Source organism: Lontra canadensis, unplaced genomic scaffold (assembly GCF_010015895.1).
Source record: "Lontra canadensis isolate GAN:19392208 unplaced genomic scaffold, GSC_riverotter_1.0 scaffold103, whole genome shotgun sequence".
Classification (NCBI taxonomy): domain Eukaryota; kingdom Metazoa; phylum Chordata; class Mammalia; order Carnivora; family Mustelidae; genus Lontra; species Lontra canadensis.
This window is the reverse complement of record NW_022631097.1, coordinates 6,011,250-6,027,814: the sequence shown is the minus strand read 5'-3', so window position 1 is coordinate 6,027,814 and position 16,565 is coordinate 6,011,250. Positions and strand designations below refer to the sequence as shown.

At 48.1% G+C, this 16,565-nt stretch overlaps 1 protein-coding gene across 1 annotated transcript; it reads left to right on the top strand.

The window, feature by feature from the left end:
• Positions 1-1,584: 1,584 nt before the first annotated feature.
• Positions 1,585-7,498, top strand: SHISA2 (shisa family member 2). The gene is made up of 2 exons (XM_032838236.1): positions 1,585-2,032; positions 5,495-7,498. The coding sequence occupies exons 1-2, from the start codon at positions 1,699-1,701 to the stop codon at positions 6,046-6,048; spliced, it is 888 nt and encodes a 295-aa protein (XP_032694127.1). The 5' UTR covers positions 1,585-1,698; the 3' UTR covers positions 6,049-7,498.
• The last annotated feature ends 9,067 nt before the right edge of the window (positions 7,499-16,565 follow it).

Here is a 16,565-nt window from a genome sequence, read left to right as displayed (position 1 = left end):
CTGTTGTTTTAGCTTCCGCAAGGGAGAAGCTATTAATTTCTCCTTCATCAAAGCCGCGTTTCGGGTCTGTCTGAACCTTGTTTTCTTCCTCACTGCAGCTGTCTGCACCCGTAAGGCCAAATGTTGAACGGAGGCACCTTTCTGCTTAAACCCAGTAAACCGCCACGGCCAAATATGGAAAGAGAAAATTCGACACAGATCATCTAGACAGTGGCCAAATTTATAATGTTTTTCCTGAAGTCTCTCTGTTCCACCTGGCGGAAGCCCGGACACAGCCCACCAGACGCAGGCCCAGGCGTGCGAACCCTTCCACAAGCATTCACGTTTGTGGTCTGTGACCAGCCGTGGCCAGGGCACGAGCTGGTGGAAGCTGAGAGAGACAGTTCATCTGAGTGGCAATTTCACCGGCTGTAAAACGGGAAGGAATTATAATCCTTCCTTGGGGAAGTTTTGACAATCAAATCGAACGCCGAGGATCTCCTATAAGCCAGCTTAGTTTGCTTTTATAACCATGATCGCCGTTCTTGCGTTAGGAAGGCCCAGATCGTCTGAGTTCTGTTTTCTCCCGCGCCCATGCCAGCCCGCGGCCCGCGGCCCCACCGGCGTCGGAAGGTGAAGGGCTCCGGGCGTCTCCGGGCGTCCCTGGGAGGAGGGAAGCCCGCGCAGCGCGCATGCGCGTCCCGGCAGCCGCCGGCCCCTAATAAGAGTGCCGCGCGGCGCCACGGCGAGCCCAGTCGGAGCTGGCTCGGTGCCGGGCGCCGGGACTGTTCGCGCTCGGTTTCCTCCGCAGCCCCGAGGACTGAAACTTCCGTGGGAGGCTCCCATCGGTGCGCTCCTCCCGAGGCAAGCGGCGGCCAAGGAGAGAGGGAGAGCCGGTCGGAGGCTGCCCGGCGCCCGTGGGAGCGAGCTGCAGCCGGAGAGGCGGAGTAGGGAAGCCGGGGGCGAGCCGCCCGCCTGGACCCGCGCCCAGCAGCAGCCGCGGCCGCCGCCAGCCAGCCAGGCTCCCCGGACGGCGGCGGGGGCGCGCCGGACTGTCGCTCGGGTCCCGGACGGCTGCGTGCGTTGGGAGGATTGGCCGTCAGCCCCGCGCAGGGTAGCGCTGCCCGGGCGGCGCGGCCGGAGCCATGCGGACCGAGTTCGGAGCTGGGGAGGCTGAGCACGGCCGGCCGCTGTACTTGCTGCCGGGAGTCCTGAGCGCGCTGCCCGCCTTCTCGGCCCCTTCTCGCCGCCCGAAAGGGGAATAAAGGAGGGGAGACTCTCCCCGACTCGTGCGCGGGACGCCGAGGCTTTCAAAGTCCGCGGCCGCGACCTGGCTTCAGGTCGGCAACGGGAGTGAGCGTCCCCTCGGGGATGCGCGGGGAGGATCCCGTCGTGGCTGAAGCCTCCGGGGGCTGCGGGACGGCAGCTCCGCGGCCCCTCTGACTGCGCCCAGAGAGTTCTATCAGCGAGTGCCCGCTCTCCAGACAGCCCCACGAGGGACCGGGCCGCCCGGCCGAGGGAGGGATGGCTTAGGCAGCCCGGCGTCGTCAGCTCCTGGACGTCGCGGCAGAGGGCGGCTTGCAGAGCGCCGCGGAAGGGACCCTCGGGCGTCCAAGTCCCGGCCTCCGCACCCCTGGGAGCCGGGTGGCCGGGACCGCGACTTCCCGGAGACCTCTCTGCGCCCCCTGGAGCCGCGCCGCCCGCGCCCAGGGTGGTGCCATGTGGGGCGGACGCCGCTCGCCCGCCGCCTCCCCTCGGAACGCCGCTTCGCTCCTGCAGCTGCTGCTGGCCGCGCTGCTGGCGGCGGGGGCGCGGGCCAGCGGCGAGTACTGCCACGGCTGGCTGGACGCGCAGGGCGTCTGGCGCATCGGCTTCCAGTGCCCCGAGCGCTTCGACGGCGGCGACGCTACCATCTGCTGCGGCAGCTGCGCGCTGCGCTACTGCTGCTCCAGCGCCGAGGCGCGCCTGGACCAGGGCGGCTGCGACAACGACCGCCAGCAGGGCGCCGGCGAGCCCGGTCGGGCGGACAAAGACGGCCCAGACGGCTCGGCAGGTAGGGCAGGCGGGTCCGGGCGCGAGAGGGGAGGAAGGTTAGCTTCGCCGGGGCGTGACGGGAAAGGAATCAGCACGGGAATTTCGGAAAAGGTCTTGGACCAGGAGGTGGTGTCTGCATCCTGGCCCAGCTGTTAACTTGTGCGAAGTGGAGCACCATTTCACGCCCCGAGCCTCAGTCTCCCCATCTGTCACCTGAAGAGTGGGTTGGCTTGGATTTTACGAAGAAAACCACATACATAAGGCAGTGTGGGATGCAGACAGCGCCGCGTCCCTCTTGGCCAGGGACCTTTGTTTCTCCTCCCACACCTCCTGTCTCTGCGGGTCTAACTTGTAATAAGGGCGAATGTCTTGATGGTACTCCGGAAAGCCGTGAGGGCGCGACCCCAGCCAGAGGGTGTTCTGGGGGCGCTTCCAACCATAAAGGCTCCGCAGAAGGCAGGCACCTCCTCAGGGCCTTCCTGTGGGTAATGCATTCTGCCAAACCCCGGGCATTCTCATCCTCTGAACACTGGCCTGCAAGCCTCTCTGGTTTCTGGACAGTTCTGACCACGTCAGACTTAGTAGGTGTGACATTAGAGCCGTGTCCAAGCTTGCTCTTTGCGGGTTTGATTTTTTTTAAATTATATATTTTTTCAAGTTGCCAAAGCCAGAGCTGGAAACATAAACAAATCCAGGAACGAATTTGATAGGTTCCACTTCCTCCATTCTTCAGAAACCTCACAGATGGCCTCCCTTGAGGGTCTACCCCAATATGTGGATGGGAGGGAGGATTTAGCACCTGGCTAAATGGCAAACAGGTCACGGAATGGACATCTCCTCCTTCTGCAGCTGGTTATGTGAAGGAGAGGATTTTTACCAGCACCCTAAGCCAGGGTTTAAGCTACCTGAGCTTTGGCACTGAGTTTCCAGGACTGTCTCCGGGGCCTGATAAGCTGCAATTCTCTTCAGTGCTGTTACCTTTGCAGGCTGGCATTTGATGGGCAAGCTACTCCTACTGTTCCGCTGCCTTGAATCTAAAGAATGGAGAACTGAGGGTAATAATTCCAGAAAAGCTGCTGTCTTCATCCTCCAGCTCATGGTTGCAGGGGTATACGGTGGTTGACGAGAGCCTTGAGAAATGAGCCAAAGACAGAACCCTACCTTGATGTATCTAAGTTGGTCTCATTAGTGGTCTCTCAATAGTTGGGTTGATTTTGGACAAATCAGGAGACGGCTGACTTCTTGTGAGTCTGTGTGTTGTGTGTGGGTGCCTTCTTCACTCTACTTTGAAACATTTTTTTCCTAAAAATTCCATTCCTCTCACTTCTCCGGTCAAGAAGGACCACATGCCTAATCAGCCAGTGAAGAGAATTTATGGGAGCGCAGAAAGTCATTAACCCTCCCAATTAAAAATCCTGGAAGGAGAACAGTTCTTTCTCCCCAAAACTCATTCTGTGGACTTACCCTGCTTCCAGCTAGTTTAGTTTCTGCTATAATGTTTGGAGTGTCCTTTCTTTTTCTTTTTCTTTCTTTTTTTAACCTTTATTTGTTTACATCCTAATAACTTATTTAGGGCTGGTATCTTAATTTTGAGAATGAAATATTTATCACCTGCACCCACTGCTCCAGTGCGTTATTACTAGCCTGTGATTAGAACAGTCCCATCATCTGAAGACCCACTAGGCTCTGTGGGCTCTGGAGCAAGTGTTCCCATCTGCGAAAGGGGCATCACATAAATACAGTATTTCTTCTTCAGCACTGAAGGTTTAGGAAATCTTCAGATGTCAGCCTTTGATGAGATGCCCTATAAAGTATGTCTTACTTCACAAGGCATGATCTTCCAGGTCTCCATGTGGCACTGTATTCTAGAAACTGCCGTCGGGAGTATCAGAGCGTAATTAGAAAGGCCGCTGCTCTAGCAGACAGACCAAGGGTTTTTCACGAATTTGACCTCAGAGGTGCAGGAGAACTGGGCTTTTTCCCCAAGCGCCACCCTGTATCACTGCGCTGGCCCTGGGCTTGGCCAGAACTGGGGAGCCCTAGTTCCCGTCCTTCTGTATTTTCCAATCAAACAGTCAAGGCAATGGGCAGGAGCATATCAAAGAACTGGTTCTTGGTGACACAGGGTGGAAGTCCACAGAAGTGGTTCCGAATCATTCTGCAGCCTCCTCTCTCCCCATTCTCTGCCCCCATCAGCCAGTGTGTCTAGCTTCCAAAAGCCCTAGTGTGCCAGCCCCATGACTTCCAGAAGCTTGTTTTCAGTAATGTGTAAAAATGGAACTCACTATCAACTAGAGGAAAGTTGTTATTTTCATGTTATTTCATGTTGTCACTTTCATGTTATTTTTCAGAATACACCTCACTTGTTAAAGATGATGCCCACCGCTTTCTGGTTCGCAGGCTTTATAGTTCTGCCCACAGAGCCGAGTGTTGTTAAAGCTCAGGTGTAACTGCTGCACCCCAGCCACCCTGGGTCTGCCTGCACAGCTCTTCTTCCTGGGTCTGGTTGCACCCAACATTTGTTCTTCTTGGTACCTTGCTTCATGCTCACCTGCGGCCTGGAATAGCTTCTCTCTACATAAGTCACTTCACCTTTCCACCATCTGGCGCACGTGGTGGGCCCAAGGTCCAGTGCTCAGCTAGGCAAGTGAGAGGAGAGGTGTTTTGGGGTTTTTGTTATTGTTTTGTTTTGGTTTTTACCCTTCTTTGACCTTTGTGTCTTACATGACAGATTTGAAAATGGTCATGGCTGGATTTAAATTGTTTACTTATTTATTTTTAAAGATTTTAGCTATTTGAGAGTGAGAGAGCACAAGCGGGGGGCAGGAAGGGCAGAGGGAGAAGCAGGCTCTCTGCAGAGCAGGGAGCCCCACCTAGGGCTCAGTTCCATGACCCTGAGATCATGACCTGAGCCAAAAGCAGATGCTTAACGGACTGAGCCACCCAGGTGCCCCTCAATTTTTTATTTATTTGCCCGTGGAAAAAAAAAAAGAACAGCTCTGCAGTGGCAAAGGAGGTTTGCAAAGAATATCATTCTGGGTGGGGGGAGGTTCTTAAATAATATAATTCACTTCTATGCAGACCCTACAACTATCTGTTAGGGCAGTTCAGGCGGTTGAGTTATAATAGGAACCGTAGAAGTCTCAAAACCTTAAATTCATATTTGTGCTAGATTGGACACTGTTCTCAGCCAGTGTGTTGCAGTTGGCAAGCCTAGCTGTGAATGTTAACCGTTTTGCTTTGGGGGCATTGATCTGCCCTCCCTGTAGGGCCTTAGCTGCTTTCCAAAGTACCTGATGAAGGACGGTGCGTGTGGTGGGCTGCTAATGAGGGCACAAACCTGCCCAGCAACGGGAGCACCCGAAACCAGTTCCGTAGTTGTGGGTGTGGCCGCCGCTCATTTATGGATCCCCACTGCCAGATACTGATTTTCACTGCATTCTGAGAGTAAATCCTCACAATGTGTTTTTTTATCCTTTAGTCCCCATCTACGTGCCATTCCTCATCGTTGGGTCTGTTTTTGTCGCCTTCATCATCTTGGGGTCACTCGTGGCTGCTTGCTGCTGCAGATGTCTCCGGCCCAAGCAGGAGCCCCAGCAGAGCCGCGCCCCTGGAGGAAACCGCTTGATGGAGACCATCCCCATGATCCCCAGCGGCAGCACTTCGCGAGGGTCCTCCTCCCGCCAGTCCAGCACAGCGGCCAGCTCCAGCTCCAGCGCCAACTCAGGGGCCCGGGCACCCCCAACAAGGTCCCAGACCAACTGTTGCTTGCCCGAGGGGACCATGAACAACGTGTATGTCAACATGCCCACAAATTTCTCTGTGCTGAACTGTCAGCAGGCCACCCAGATTGTGCCCCATCAAGGGCAGTACCTGCACCCCCCATATGTGGGGTACACGGTGCAGCATGACTCTGTGCCTATGACCCCCGTGCCCCCTTTCCTGGACAGCCTACAGACGGGCTACCGGCAGATCCAGGCCCCCTTCCCGCACACTAACAGTGAACAGAAGATGTACCCAGCTGTGACTGTGTAACTCAGGGTGCCGGCCAGGTCCTTTTACGAGACCGAGGAGCCCAGGGAAGCTGTGGACTTGGAAATCATTCTCTAAGAGGAAGTCCTCCACCTTGCTGGTGCAGACAGCCCCGTTCTTTTGGAGGACTTCATTTGGCCCCCAAGTGTATGAAAACACCTCTTCCCGAATTAGCCTTTCTGCGTACGTTTCATCCCAGTGCATGATCAATTTATGATGGAAAAAAGCATCACTTGGAGATGACTGTGTTGTTGCCCTTGGTTGTGTGACAGATCAAGGCCTTAAGTGCCCTGGAATTATGGCTGTCAGAGGAGTTTTGTAACTGGGTAGACTAAGGGGTTTCATTATATCCTTATTAGTGTTTCTTTTTTGTTTTTTGACAAAGGTCAAACACAGGTCAGAACACCTGTTCCCTCCCCTTGACCTGGGGAAGATTCTTATAAGCATCCAAGTTTCAGGGGAAGACCTAAAGAACAGAACTATGATGAAAGGACAGCCAGTTGGAACTCCCTGAGATTAGTCCTTGATCTCAGTGTTTCCCAGGCACATCTTAATTTCATTGTAAAAAGATCTATATATTTTGTCTATTTTTGTGCTTTTTTTGGGGTCTATTTTGTGCTTTTTTTACCTTGTGTAGAGATCTTATTACAAAGTGATTTTCTACATTAAAACGAGACCGAAAGAAATTGTATAGTTACTTAACTAATGGCATTACAGAACTCTGGGATTATTTTAAGCTTGGAAGGAGCGGCTGGTGTAGTAATACACCCATTCATCTCACTCTCGATAGTACCCTCTAATTTGCTGACTTCACAGTGACATCTGAGAAGAAGCAATTAGATGTTTTTATATTGAAATCATAAACTCTCACCTGCTGCTGCTCTGGGTTACTTTGAATTTTACCGTGGTATGGCTTGGCATTCATTCTGTTTGGCTTTTGAATCTCCGTGTCTCCGTAGTACCATGCGCAGGTAATTACTGTTATAAATGAAGATCAGGATTTCTGCCTAGATCTGATAAAACATTTTCTTGTTTCCCTATAAAAACTCAAAGAAATGCTTTACAAAGATGCTTCATCTGGCTTCTCAGCCATAACCTGAGACTTGGGATGAAATTTAAACCACGAATAGAATTTACTTTGCAAATCATAAGGCTTTTTATACTCTTGTTATCAAAATGGCTTATTTTTCAGGCAGTGGGGACTGTTGAGTCAAGAGAAAAGCTTTTCAAAGAGATACTGCCTTTCTTCCCCCACAAAGTTAGTTTTTGTTTTCCTCTCTCTTTTAGTCCTCAGCAAGCACTGTATTCATTACTAATGATCTGAATTATGAAATTCAAGTGAGTCTGTGTATTGTTTACTTAAAAGAAATAAGTCTAAGTATGTGCAAGCAAATTTCCAACTGCTGGCAAAACTGAAGTTTGCAATTAAAATATTGTAAAGTGTGGTCTTTCACACGTTTATACCTGCAGTTTATTTATCTATCCATCCATCCATCCATCCGTCCACTCATCCATCCTCTGTCTAGCCTATTCTCTCCCTATCTGTCCTTCCTCTCCCTCTCTCTCATGACTGAATGATGTGAAAGCATTGTTGGTAAGCGCTATCAACAGAGATGTGCAGTCAAATCTTTTTAAATAACAAAGGCAGGGGACATCATTTTACTTATTAATAAATATTTTATGGTATGAATTCCAAGGGAGTTGGGTTTTTTCATTTTTTACTTGGTAACTTTGCAGATGGCTTGTTAAGACTGTTAGCATCATAAAATTGCAAAAAAAAGGATAAATATTGTTCTCTAGAATGAAGAGCTTACCTTTAACAGTAATCAATACCTGGGAAGTTTATATGTATATTCTAGGCATGAGTATTATTTTATGTATTCCATGGGAAGTGTTGACAACACAAGAGACAGTCTTTTGGGATTATTATATATGTGGCTAATGCATGTTCCATCCCTTCTCTTTGAGGGAGGATCCTCGGTTATCTAAAGAAGTAAAATCCCTAGAAATGTGGAGGTGAAAAGGACCTCAGAGATCACTCAGCCTAGAGACTGGCAAACTGCAACTACTCCCCACCCCTCCCACCACCCCCAACCCCGCCCTGAAGGAGCTAGAGAGGAAATACTTTAGGTTTGGCAGGCCACATGGTCTCCACCAACCATGCAACTCTACCAGTCACACAAAAGCTGCCATAGGGGACACATAAAAAATGAGTATTGCCATGTTCCAATGACACCTTGCTGATGGACACCAATGTTTGAATTTCATAAAATTTTCACATGTCACAAAATACTTGGCTTTTTTCCCCGCCCCTCAACAATTTCAAAATGTAAAAACCATTCTGAACCCTTGGGCCATGAAAACCAGGCAGTGGGCCAGATTTGGCTATTGGTCTTAGCTCAACCATCCCTGATCTAGCCCACCCTTACCTGATGCAGGAGTCCCTCTGTTACATATTCCACAGCCTTTTCTTAAACATGGAAGGACCAGGGAAAGCGCTTGCTTCTCTGTTCTGTATGCTATTAAATTCAATTAAAGCATAAGTACACTTTAATAAATGAGTTCTTCACTTAGTGCTACCTGGTCTTTCTAAAAGTATAAATAACATCACTGGAGGGACCCTCAGACCTTTTCAATTTTGGTAAAACCTCAAGAAGTTTAGCTGTCAGTGTAAAAGGTCAGACGGCTGGTTTAAGGATACCTTCCTTACTATCATAAAATCAGAATCTGTAAGGTGTGGTTTGTGCCTGTAGGAATATTTTAAAGTCAGCTGGGGGTAAGAAAATAAATAAAATTTTAAAAGGAACAGTCACAGATTGGAAAATAGTTTGCTGCTGTACATTTTCTTCTGTATCTAAACTTTTGGTACATGATGGTTCTGGGGATTTCTCTACCTCTCAGTGTGGGACAGAAAGACCCTCTGATTGTAAGGAAGAAGAAATTAACCAGCTCTTTTCTGTCCATTTAAGGGCCCCAGGGAAACTAAGCATCTCCTACCATTCCTGCTGTGGCTAGAAAAGGTACAATTTCACAATAATACCAACATCCAAAGTGGCAAGAAGACCCTTAAGACAAATGCACGTGGGTCTGACCTACCTACTCTGCAGTCTTCCCAGTTTCAGGCTAGCGCTCCTCTTCTATGTTCCTAGATGCTTGACTTATATTTCCTATATTAAACTTACCTTGAGCTCGTTTTTCTCCAGACTGCACAGTTTCATGAATTCCATGGCTGATCCTTTCTCCTTGTTTGGGTACATATTCAGGTTTCAGTTACCTTCAGAAGTATTAACTGAAGAAACCATGACCTTTGGATCTAAGCTAGCGAGGAAAGGTAGCGTGGACGTCCGCAAATGGACACAGGGGAGAAAAGTTTCAGTGGTGCTCACATTTGGAGCAGGGAAGGGTTTGGCCCCCTCCTGGTAACAGCACTCACAGGACTCCCTGTCTGCGTCAGAGGCTCTGTTTCCCGCAAATTCACATTTGTCTGCTACCATGCGGACCCAGACCCGCAGTGATTCATTTAAAAGCCATTTAAATGAATGAGCAGCGTGCTGGCTTTCCATTGCTTCAGCTTTTCAAATGCTTAAAAGGGATGTTTGTTTCTGTTTAAGGGACCTGGGCATCCAGGCTTCTCACTAACTCAGCCTGGGCTCCCTCGGTCAGAGCTGCCCCATTAAAATGTATAATGTGTATTTTCCTACACTGTCCACGGCAGGCTTCTGCTCCAGCTTGGAGAAGGTTGCCGGAATTTGGGGAGAGCGATTATTATGACGGGCAGACAGAGACATCCGACTAACCCTGTCAGTCATTAGGATGGACAAGGAGCGGCCCAGGAACCTGCCCGCTCTCCTGGACTGCTAAGTAAATAATGGATCAGCGGTAATGGCTAAAGGAACTTTCTAGGATTTTAAAATCTATGATCCCTTCCCCATTCGGCTTCTTTCCCTTGCCTCTTGAGCAGGAGACAAATCAAAGCATCTGAAAAAGCTGTATAATCTTGAGTGGAGGAAGCTCAAGGCAGGGAGGAGGACAGTGGCTTTAACAACGGGGTAGGAGGGGCGGTGGGGGTGTGCGGGCTCCCAGAGGCCTGCCCAGTTGCATTTTTAAAAGGAGCAGCCTAAATATTGCAAGGAGGAATAAATCATGCATACAAATGAGAACACCATTCCTCACCACTCAACCTTAATCCTCCTTTTCTTTTCCTTCTCAGATGCTAGAGCCTTGAGGACATTTCCACCCTGCTACCCCTCGCCCTTTCTCTCTCTGTGTTTTTTTGTTTGTTTGTTTGTTTTTAAGAGCCAGAGATCAGCTATTTTCATTCAGCCTATTCCAAAATACTTATGTAGAAAATTTCTTTGCCTTCTGAAATTTTTCTCTTAATTGAAAACATGAATGTCACTGGACTTCAAGTGCTTTGAAGGGGTTGTTGGGGAGAGATGACAAAGAGAAATTATTAACTCTTTTCCTGAAAATTAAAGATACCTAGATAAACATTTTTTAGTGCATGATTTGCATTTGCTTTTCTTTGCCCTCTGTTCTTCTGGAGAGAATCCTTTATCGGCGAGAAAATGGGAGAATGAAACCCTAGAGAAACAGTGACTCCTATCCAAGAAGTTCAGTATTTTTGACTGTTAGAACCCCAGGGCTCCATGACAACAGGACTTAGAGATAACTTTACAGTTTTAAGGAGGGAGTTGGCAGTGAGGGTCACTGTGTTTTTCACAGTTACATCTTCAGAATGCCTTCCACATTTATGCCCCAAACTGAAGGAACTAGACTCCAATCAAGAACAAGAAATTTAAAATTAATGTTTTCAAGAAAGCGCTCTTAAATGAGGGATGATAAAACGAGGGGAAAGTGCATGGTGGCAGCCTTAAGATGGATTTTAAACAGAAATGTTGCATCTCAGTTTCAACCATCCTGAAGCGTAGGTTGTTTCATGTAGGAAAAATCATAGGCTACACAAGACATTATTTACTCAGTAGACATAATAGCTGTGGAAGACTGATTGCCATCTGTAACATGTATATAAATTACCACGTGTGTGTGTATACATATGTGTGCAGAATGATCACAGGAACATTTGAAACAGCAATAACTTATTACATGAGGCTATCTCATCCAAGACTCTGTTCTCAACTCTTGACTGATTTTTTAAAACTGGGGCTGGTTTGCAGCCGTCAGCTCTCCTCACTTCAGCTGTAACTGGTTCTAGAGAACTTCCTCTGGAGTTGGATGGGCCCAAGTTAGAAGCCATTTCTACCACTGATGGTGTGGCCTTCAACGTGAACTTTCCTGTCTGAAAGTCAGCATGCCCTCTGGGAAAGGGCATCAGCAACCCTTACCCTCTCCGGTTGGTGTGGAGATAAAGGACATGTACCATAGCGCTAACAGCGTCTGATCGGTATTTATAATAGACATATAATTAAATTTCTTTTCAGATACTTTTAACCTGCCCAATACAAAGAAATACATAATTTGTATTGACAAAGTATGTCAAATACAGACAGATAGATCCTTAGAACTACATTAGGAGGTTTTCCTTATTTTTGTTTCAATAACCGGTTTCATCTGGGTTAGTCTGTATTTTTAGTGTTTTTAGTTTCCGTAAGACACCTGCACAGGATTGGCTTTCTCTGACCCTCAGATCAGTACCACTCTTTGTGATGCCCTATGGGGCCTGTCTGATTTCTCTGCACTGTTACTTTGAAAAATCACAGGATTTCTCTCCTCCTTCTATTGCCACTAGGTTTGGGTGTACCTACGGAGACTTTCTAGTCGGCTAGTTGGCCTCTCTCTGAACCAACTGGGGTTCAGTCAGGAACACACACTGAATCACTTTCCACACACAGGAAAGCACACAAATTTTAAATGTAGAGCTCAATAAACCATCATCAAGGTCAAGAGATGGAAAGAATCCTGTTGATAGCTCTCATTAAAGAGAAGCTCTCAGGTGATCTCTCTCACCTTAGATTAGCTTTGCCTGGTTTTGAACTTCATACAAATGGGATTACACAATATGTGCTCTTTTGTGTCCGGCTTCTCTCACTCTGTGCTGTGACTGCTGTTGAAGGGAGCTGCCGTTTCTTTTCAGTGCAGAGCTAGTGATGACCTGAGGCAGTTACTACCCCCTAAGGCCAAAAGAACAAAGGGAAAAAGTTGGGGGTGTTGGAATCCAGATGCTTGAAGGAAAGGCCCTGTCAGGCTCAGAGAGGAGCACCTGCTGTCCGGGAGCCCAGGGCGGGGACACAATATGGTTGGCTCTGGGAATGCCAATTTTTTTTTTTTTCGAAGCTGGAAACTGGTGCCAGCTGCCGCCAGGGTGAAGGCTGTGTCCGTGGACACGGACAGGTCTGGGGACAAACAAGACCTTGCCCTTCTACTGTCCCGGCCTCTCAGGCTCCCTCTAACGCCTCCTGTTGGCAGAGCCTAGCACGGCTAGCAGACAAGGGTAAGGGTCTTGGCTGCTCCACCAGAGCACCACGGGCCAGGGTTGGAAGGGTGGGATTAGAAGTCAGTAACTGGTATCTTTCAAGCTGACACTGTGCTGTGTGACCCAAACAGATCTTAGGATTTTCCTCATCTTTCTGACGTGTATGTTGCAAACATATCAATCTACTTACAACACCTGTATCAAGTTGGTGACTGAACCGGGAGTACTTCAAATGTCTCATTTCAAGGCAAAAATAAACATTATATGTCCCATCGGAGTTGGGTTTAAGAGAAGTCCTTGGGCAGCTGCATTGATGGGGACTTCGCAGGCATCTTTTTGGAGACCCACTTTAGCACAGTCCTTTGAGGTAAATAAAGCATGGGCTTGGGAGGAGGTGGGAGTTGGTTCGGGTTCCTCTTCCACCTGTAACAAGTGTGTGACAAGCCAAGACCTCTCTCAGGTTCAGTTGGTCAAAATGGAATTCACCATCACATCCGCTCGCGGGGCAGTTGTGTGGACTAAGTGATATAATAGGACAGTGATGGCTACCTCAGCTTTCTCCCAACATGGTACTGGTTCTGTAGACTGCTTTCTAGTGGCTCTGGTTTTATTTAAGTGAGGGGGTTTTGGGCTAAATTTTAAACTATCTTTGAGACCTCACCAAGCCACACTCTTTGTTGATCCTTTGTTGTTCTTCTGTTTGCATGTTTTCCAATAATCCTGAGACTGGGATATGATACGGGAACCAAGAACGGTAGAGACTGGGGAGGGGACTGAGCAGCTCTCTGCTCCTTTCACACACACTGGGTGTGATTCCTCTTTGCTCTCTACAGCACTTGCTGGCACCCTTGTGTCATGCTGCTTGGTACCATGTTGAATCGTGTACATGTCCCCTTAGATGACAAGTTTTTCAAGGATAGAAAACAAGGCTTCAGCTCTAAATGACCCCTCAGAGCCTAGCACACTGCCTGTATACAGTGCGCATGCGTGTGCGGGTAACATTGGCAGAGATACAAAATGTATTTGGACATAAAGATTTTAAGTATTTCAAAAGGAATTTAATAAGAGATGTCCCTAGGCCAAGGCAATGCCACATTTCCTGAAAAGTAGCCTCCAATAAACTTGATGTTATGTGGATTAGCATGCCGATTTTTCTTTGCTTACAAAATTTTTCAAATTGCCATTCAGTTAACGATGGCTGAGACAGAATAGAACTTTAGGCCTGCTTGCTCTGTTCTTAGATCCTTCTCATGATGACCTCTGTAAGAATGATACTTGCTGCTTCTGTCTGGATTTTTGTCAAAGGTTGACTCTAGGTATTTGGTCCAACAGAACTATGAGAGGTTGGCAAAATTTTGAAATCACTAGAGCCATCTTAAAACAATTTCTCTTGATAACAAATTGGAAGGCTAAGAGTGATCTGTAGTGATCGCTGTTATTATTATTTTTTCATTTTCTTCTTTTTTTAACCAGTCCAGTATTTTTTAAATAATTTTTCATTATCTGTTGCTTTTTTTTTTAAGATTTTATTTATTTATTTGACACAGAGAGATCACAAGCAGGCAGAGAGGCAGGCAGAGAGAGAGAGAGAGGAGGAAGCAGGCTCCCCACTGAGCAGACAGCCCGATGTGGGGCTCGAGCCCAGGACCCTGGGATCATGACCTGAGCCGAAGGCAGAGGCTTTAATCCACTGAGCCACCCAGGCGCCCCCCAGTCCAGTATTCTTGTATCAGTTTTAATTTTAAGAGATTTTATCCCTAATGAAAGGTGTCTTGGAATAGAAAGACTCAGTTGTTGAAAATCCAAGGTTCGATATTCATTCAGCAATCCTTTACTGAGAAGTATCAGGAACTCACGCGATTTAATGACTTCTCTTCCTCACCATGTGGTTACAAGAAAACAATGTGTTTAATGAGCAGTATTTAAGCCCACGTCCATCTCTTAGTAGAAAGTGAGCTACAACTGTGTTAGAACCTCATGGCTAAATTCACTTTGGTACATATGGCTAGTGCTGGTGTTCAATGTATATTTGTGGCCTTGATTTACCATAGAGTGGAATGCAGAGAGAGGGGTCCCACTTGGACACCATCCACAGGGCGTTTGGTTCCTGAAAGGCATGTGTATCTCTCCACACATTAGGCCTGCAGCAATCATTCCTAGGTTAGCAGCCAAGAACAGGCTCTCCCCAGACCGAATGGGCAGGCACCTGACCTCGGTCTTCCAGCCTCCTCGTTGTTTATAAGCAAAATAAATGTTTAAAGCCACCCAGTCTATGGTATTTTTGCTGTAGTAGGCCCAAACTATGACACCGTCTGTGCTGTAGAACATGGTATCAGATTATATATTCTTCTGTTTATTGTCTGTCTCTCCTACTAGAACATAAGCTCTCAAAGGCCGGGACTTCGGTTCACCGCTACATCTCAACACATCCTCCCTCTGTGTTGGAAGACTGCTTGTATTCCAAAGGGCAGTGAGAAAGGGTGTCTGATACCCTCCCTGCTGAAGCTCCCTGGGATGGGCAGAGTTCAAGTTCACCAGCGGGTCTCACTTGACATCAGTCAGGGCAGGACCACACCTAACTGCACCACCCCGCGCTCTCGCACCAGTGCTGGCTTTGGGGGCAGGGGCCTCGGCCTTTTAGCAGTGAAGGCCCCAGATTCTCAGGCAAACGTCTGGTTGTCTGGACAGGCGGGCTGAGAGAGCCCTGCCACATTTTCCCTTGAGCATACACAGTCACCAGGAATGGGTTTTCTCTTTCTCTTTTTCTTATAAGAACTGCTTCTAATATAAGAACTTCTAATATAAGAACCTTATACCCTTTCTGTGGCATTGTCCGACCCACTCTGTGAAGTTCTCAAGGTGAAGAAGGAGTTTTCTTCTTTTGTATTCATGTAATTTCTGTCTCCATCTTCTCTCAAAGAGCTGGAGTGTGTGTGCGTGATTGTGCACACGTGCTCTTACGCATACACGGTTTCACAGGCTTCCTGCATGTGTGACTGAATCTCCCTCACGCACAAGGGCAGGTGGTTTGGGGGCACCCTCAGCTCCCAGCTCCTCGGTACCTCCCATCAGCAGAAACCCCACTGGGGCTCCTCACCGCATCGACAGGAAAGTGGGATTCCTGAAACATTCTCCACCTGAAGTATGCAAGAAATTCACTTGGAGGTGGTTGCTTTTACAGCTGAGTGAGGATCTCCCCAAGCCCCACTCTTCCCACCAAACCCAACTTTAAATGTAATCGTGAGATGAACCCAAAGGCTTTTCCTGCAGCCCTCTTTGTAAGTAATTTGCAGGCAGCTTCTCTTAAGGATACCCAGAAGGGGGGAAAATGACATGGACAGCTTTGTTCATGGCTGAAGGGCTGTTCTACCCATACCCTCCATTCAAGGCCATTTGGAAACCAACAGCGACAACCCTGCCCCCCCCCCGCCCCCAGGCCATGGGCAAGGTATTAGGTCAGCAGAAGAGCTTTAAATCAAATAAAACTTACTAAAGGCACAATTGCTATTTTGAAAGTCAGGAGAAAATCAGGAACTTTCTTGGCAATTAGAGTATTTCAAATCCTAAGACGTTTTCTTTAGAGTAGGGGAGAGAGTACAGATAGCATAAAATGTCAACAACTCTAAGAGCAACAGCTAGGACAGACTCTGCCAGTTCAGGCTCAGGCCAAGGCTGTGGCTCTTAGGGTCCCTGTTCAGCTTTCCTTAAACTTCCAACGCTCTGCAGCCGAAAGTTAACTACGGCGCAGTTACCAGAAGAGGCAAATCACTGGAGGTGGAATGTTGGGGGCCCCCCCGCGAAACGTAAGTCATTTATGTGTGCAGCATAGTTCAAGTAAATGCAGTCAAATGGTCTACCCCTAGTTCAAGTAAATGAAAACAATGTTCGTGAGCTGAACTGTGTGTGTTTGATTCTTCCAACCTTGGTGGGTGAAGGGATTTTATTTTGTCCTCTTTGGGGAGAAAATAAAGTCCAGACCTCATCCATAGTCCCAGTTGCAGCACTGGCTCACCTTTTCAACAATTGCTGGAAGGTTCCCTGGAAAGATGCATCCGTGGAACAGAATGTAGGCAGAGGATCAGAGGCT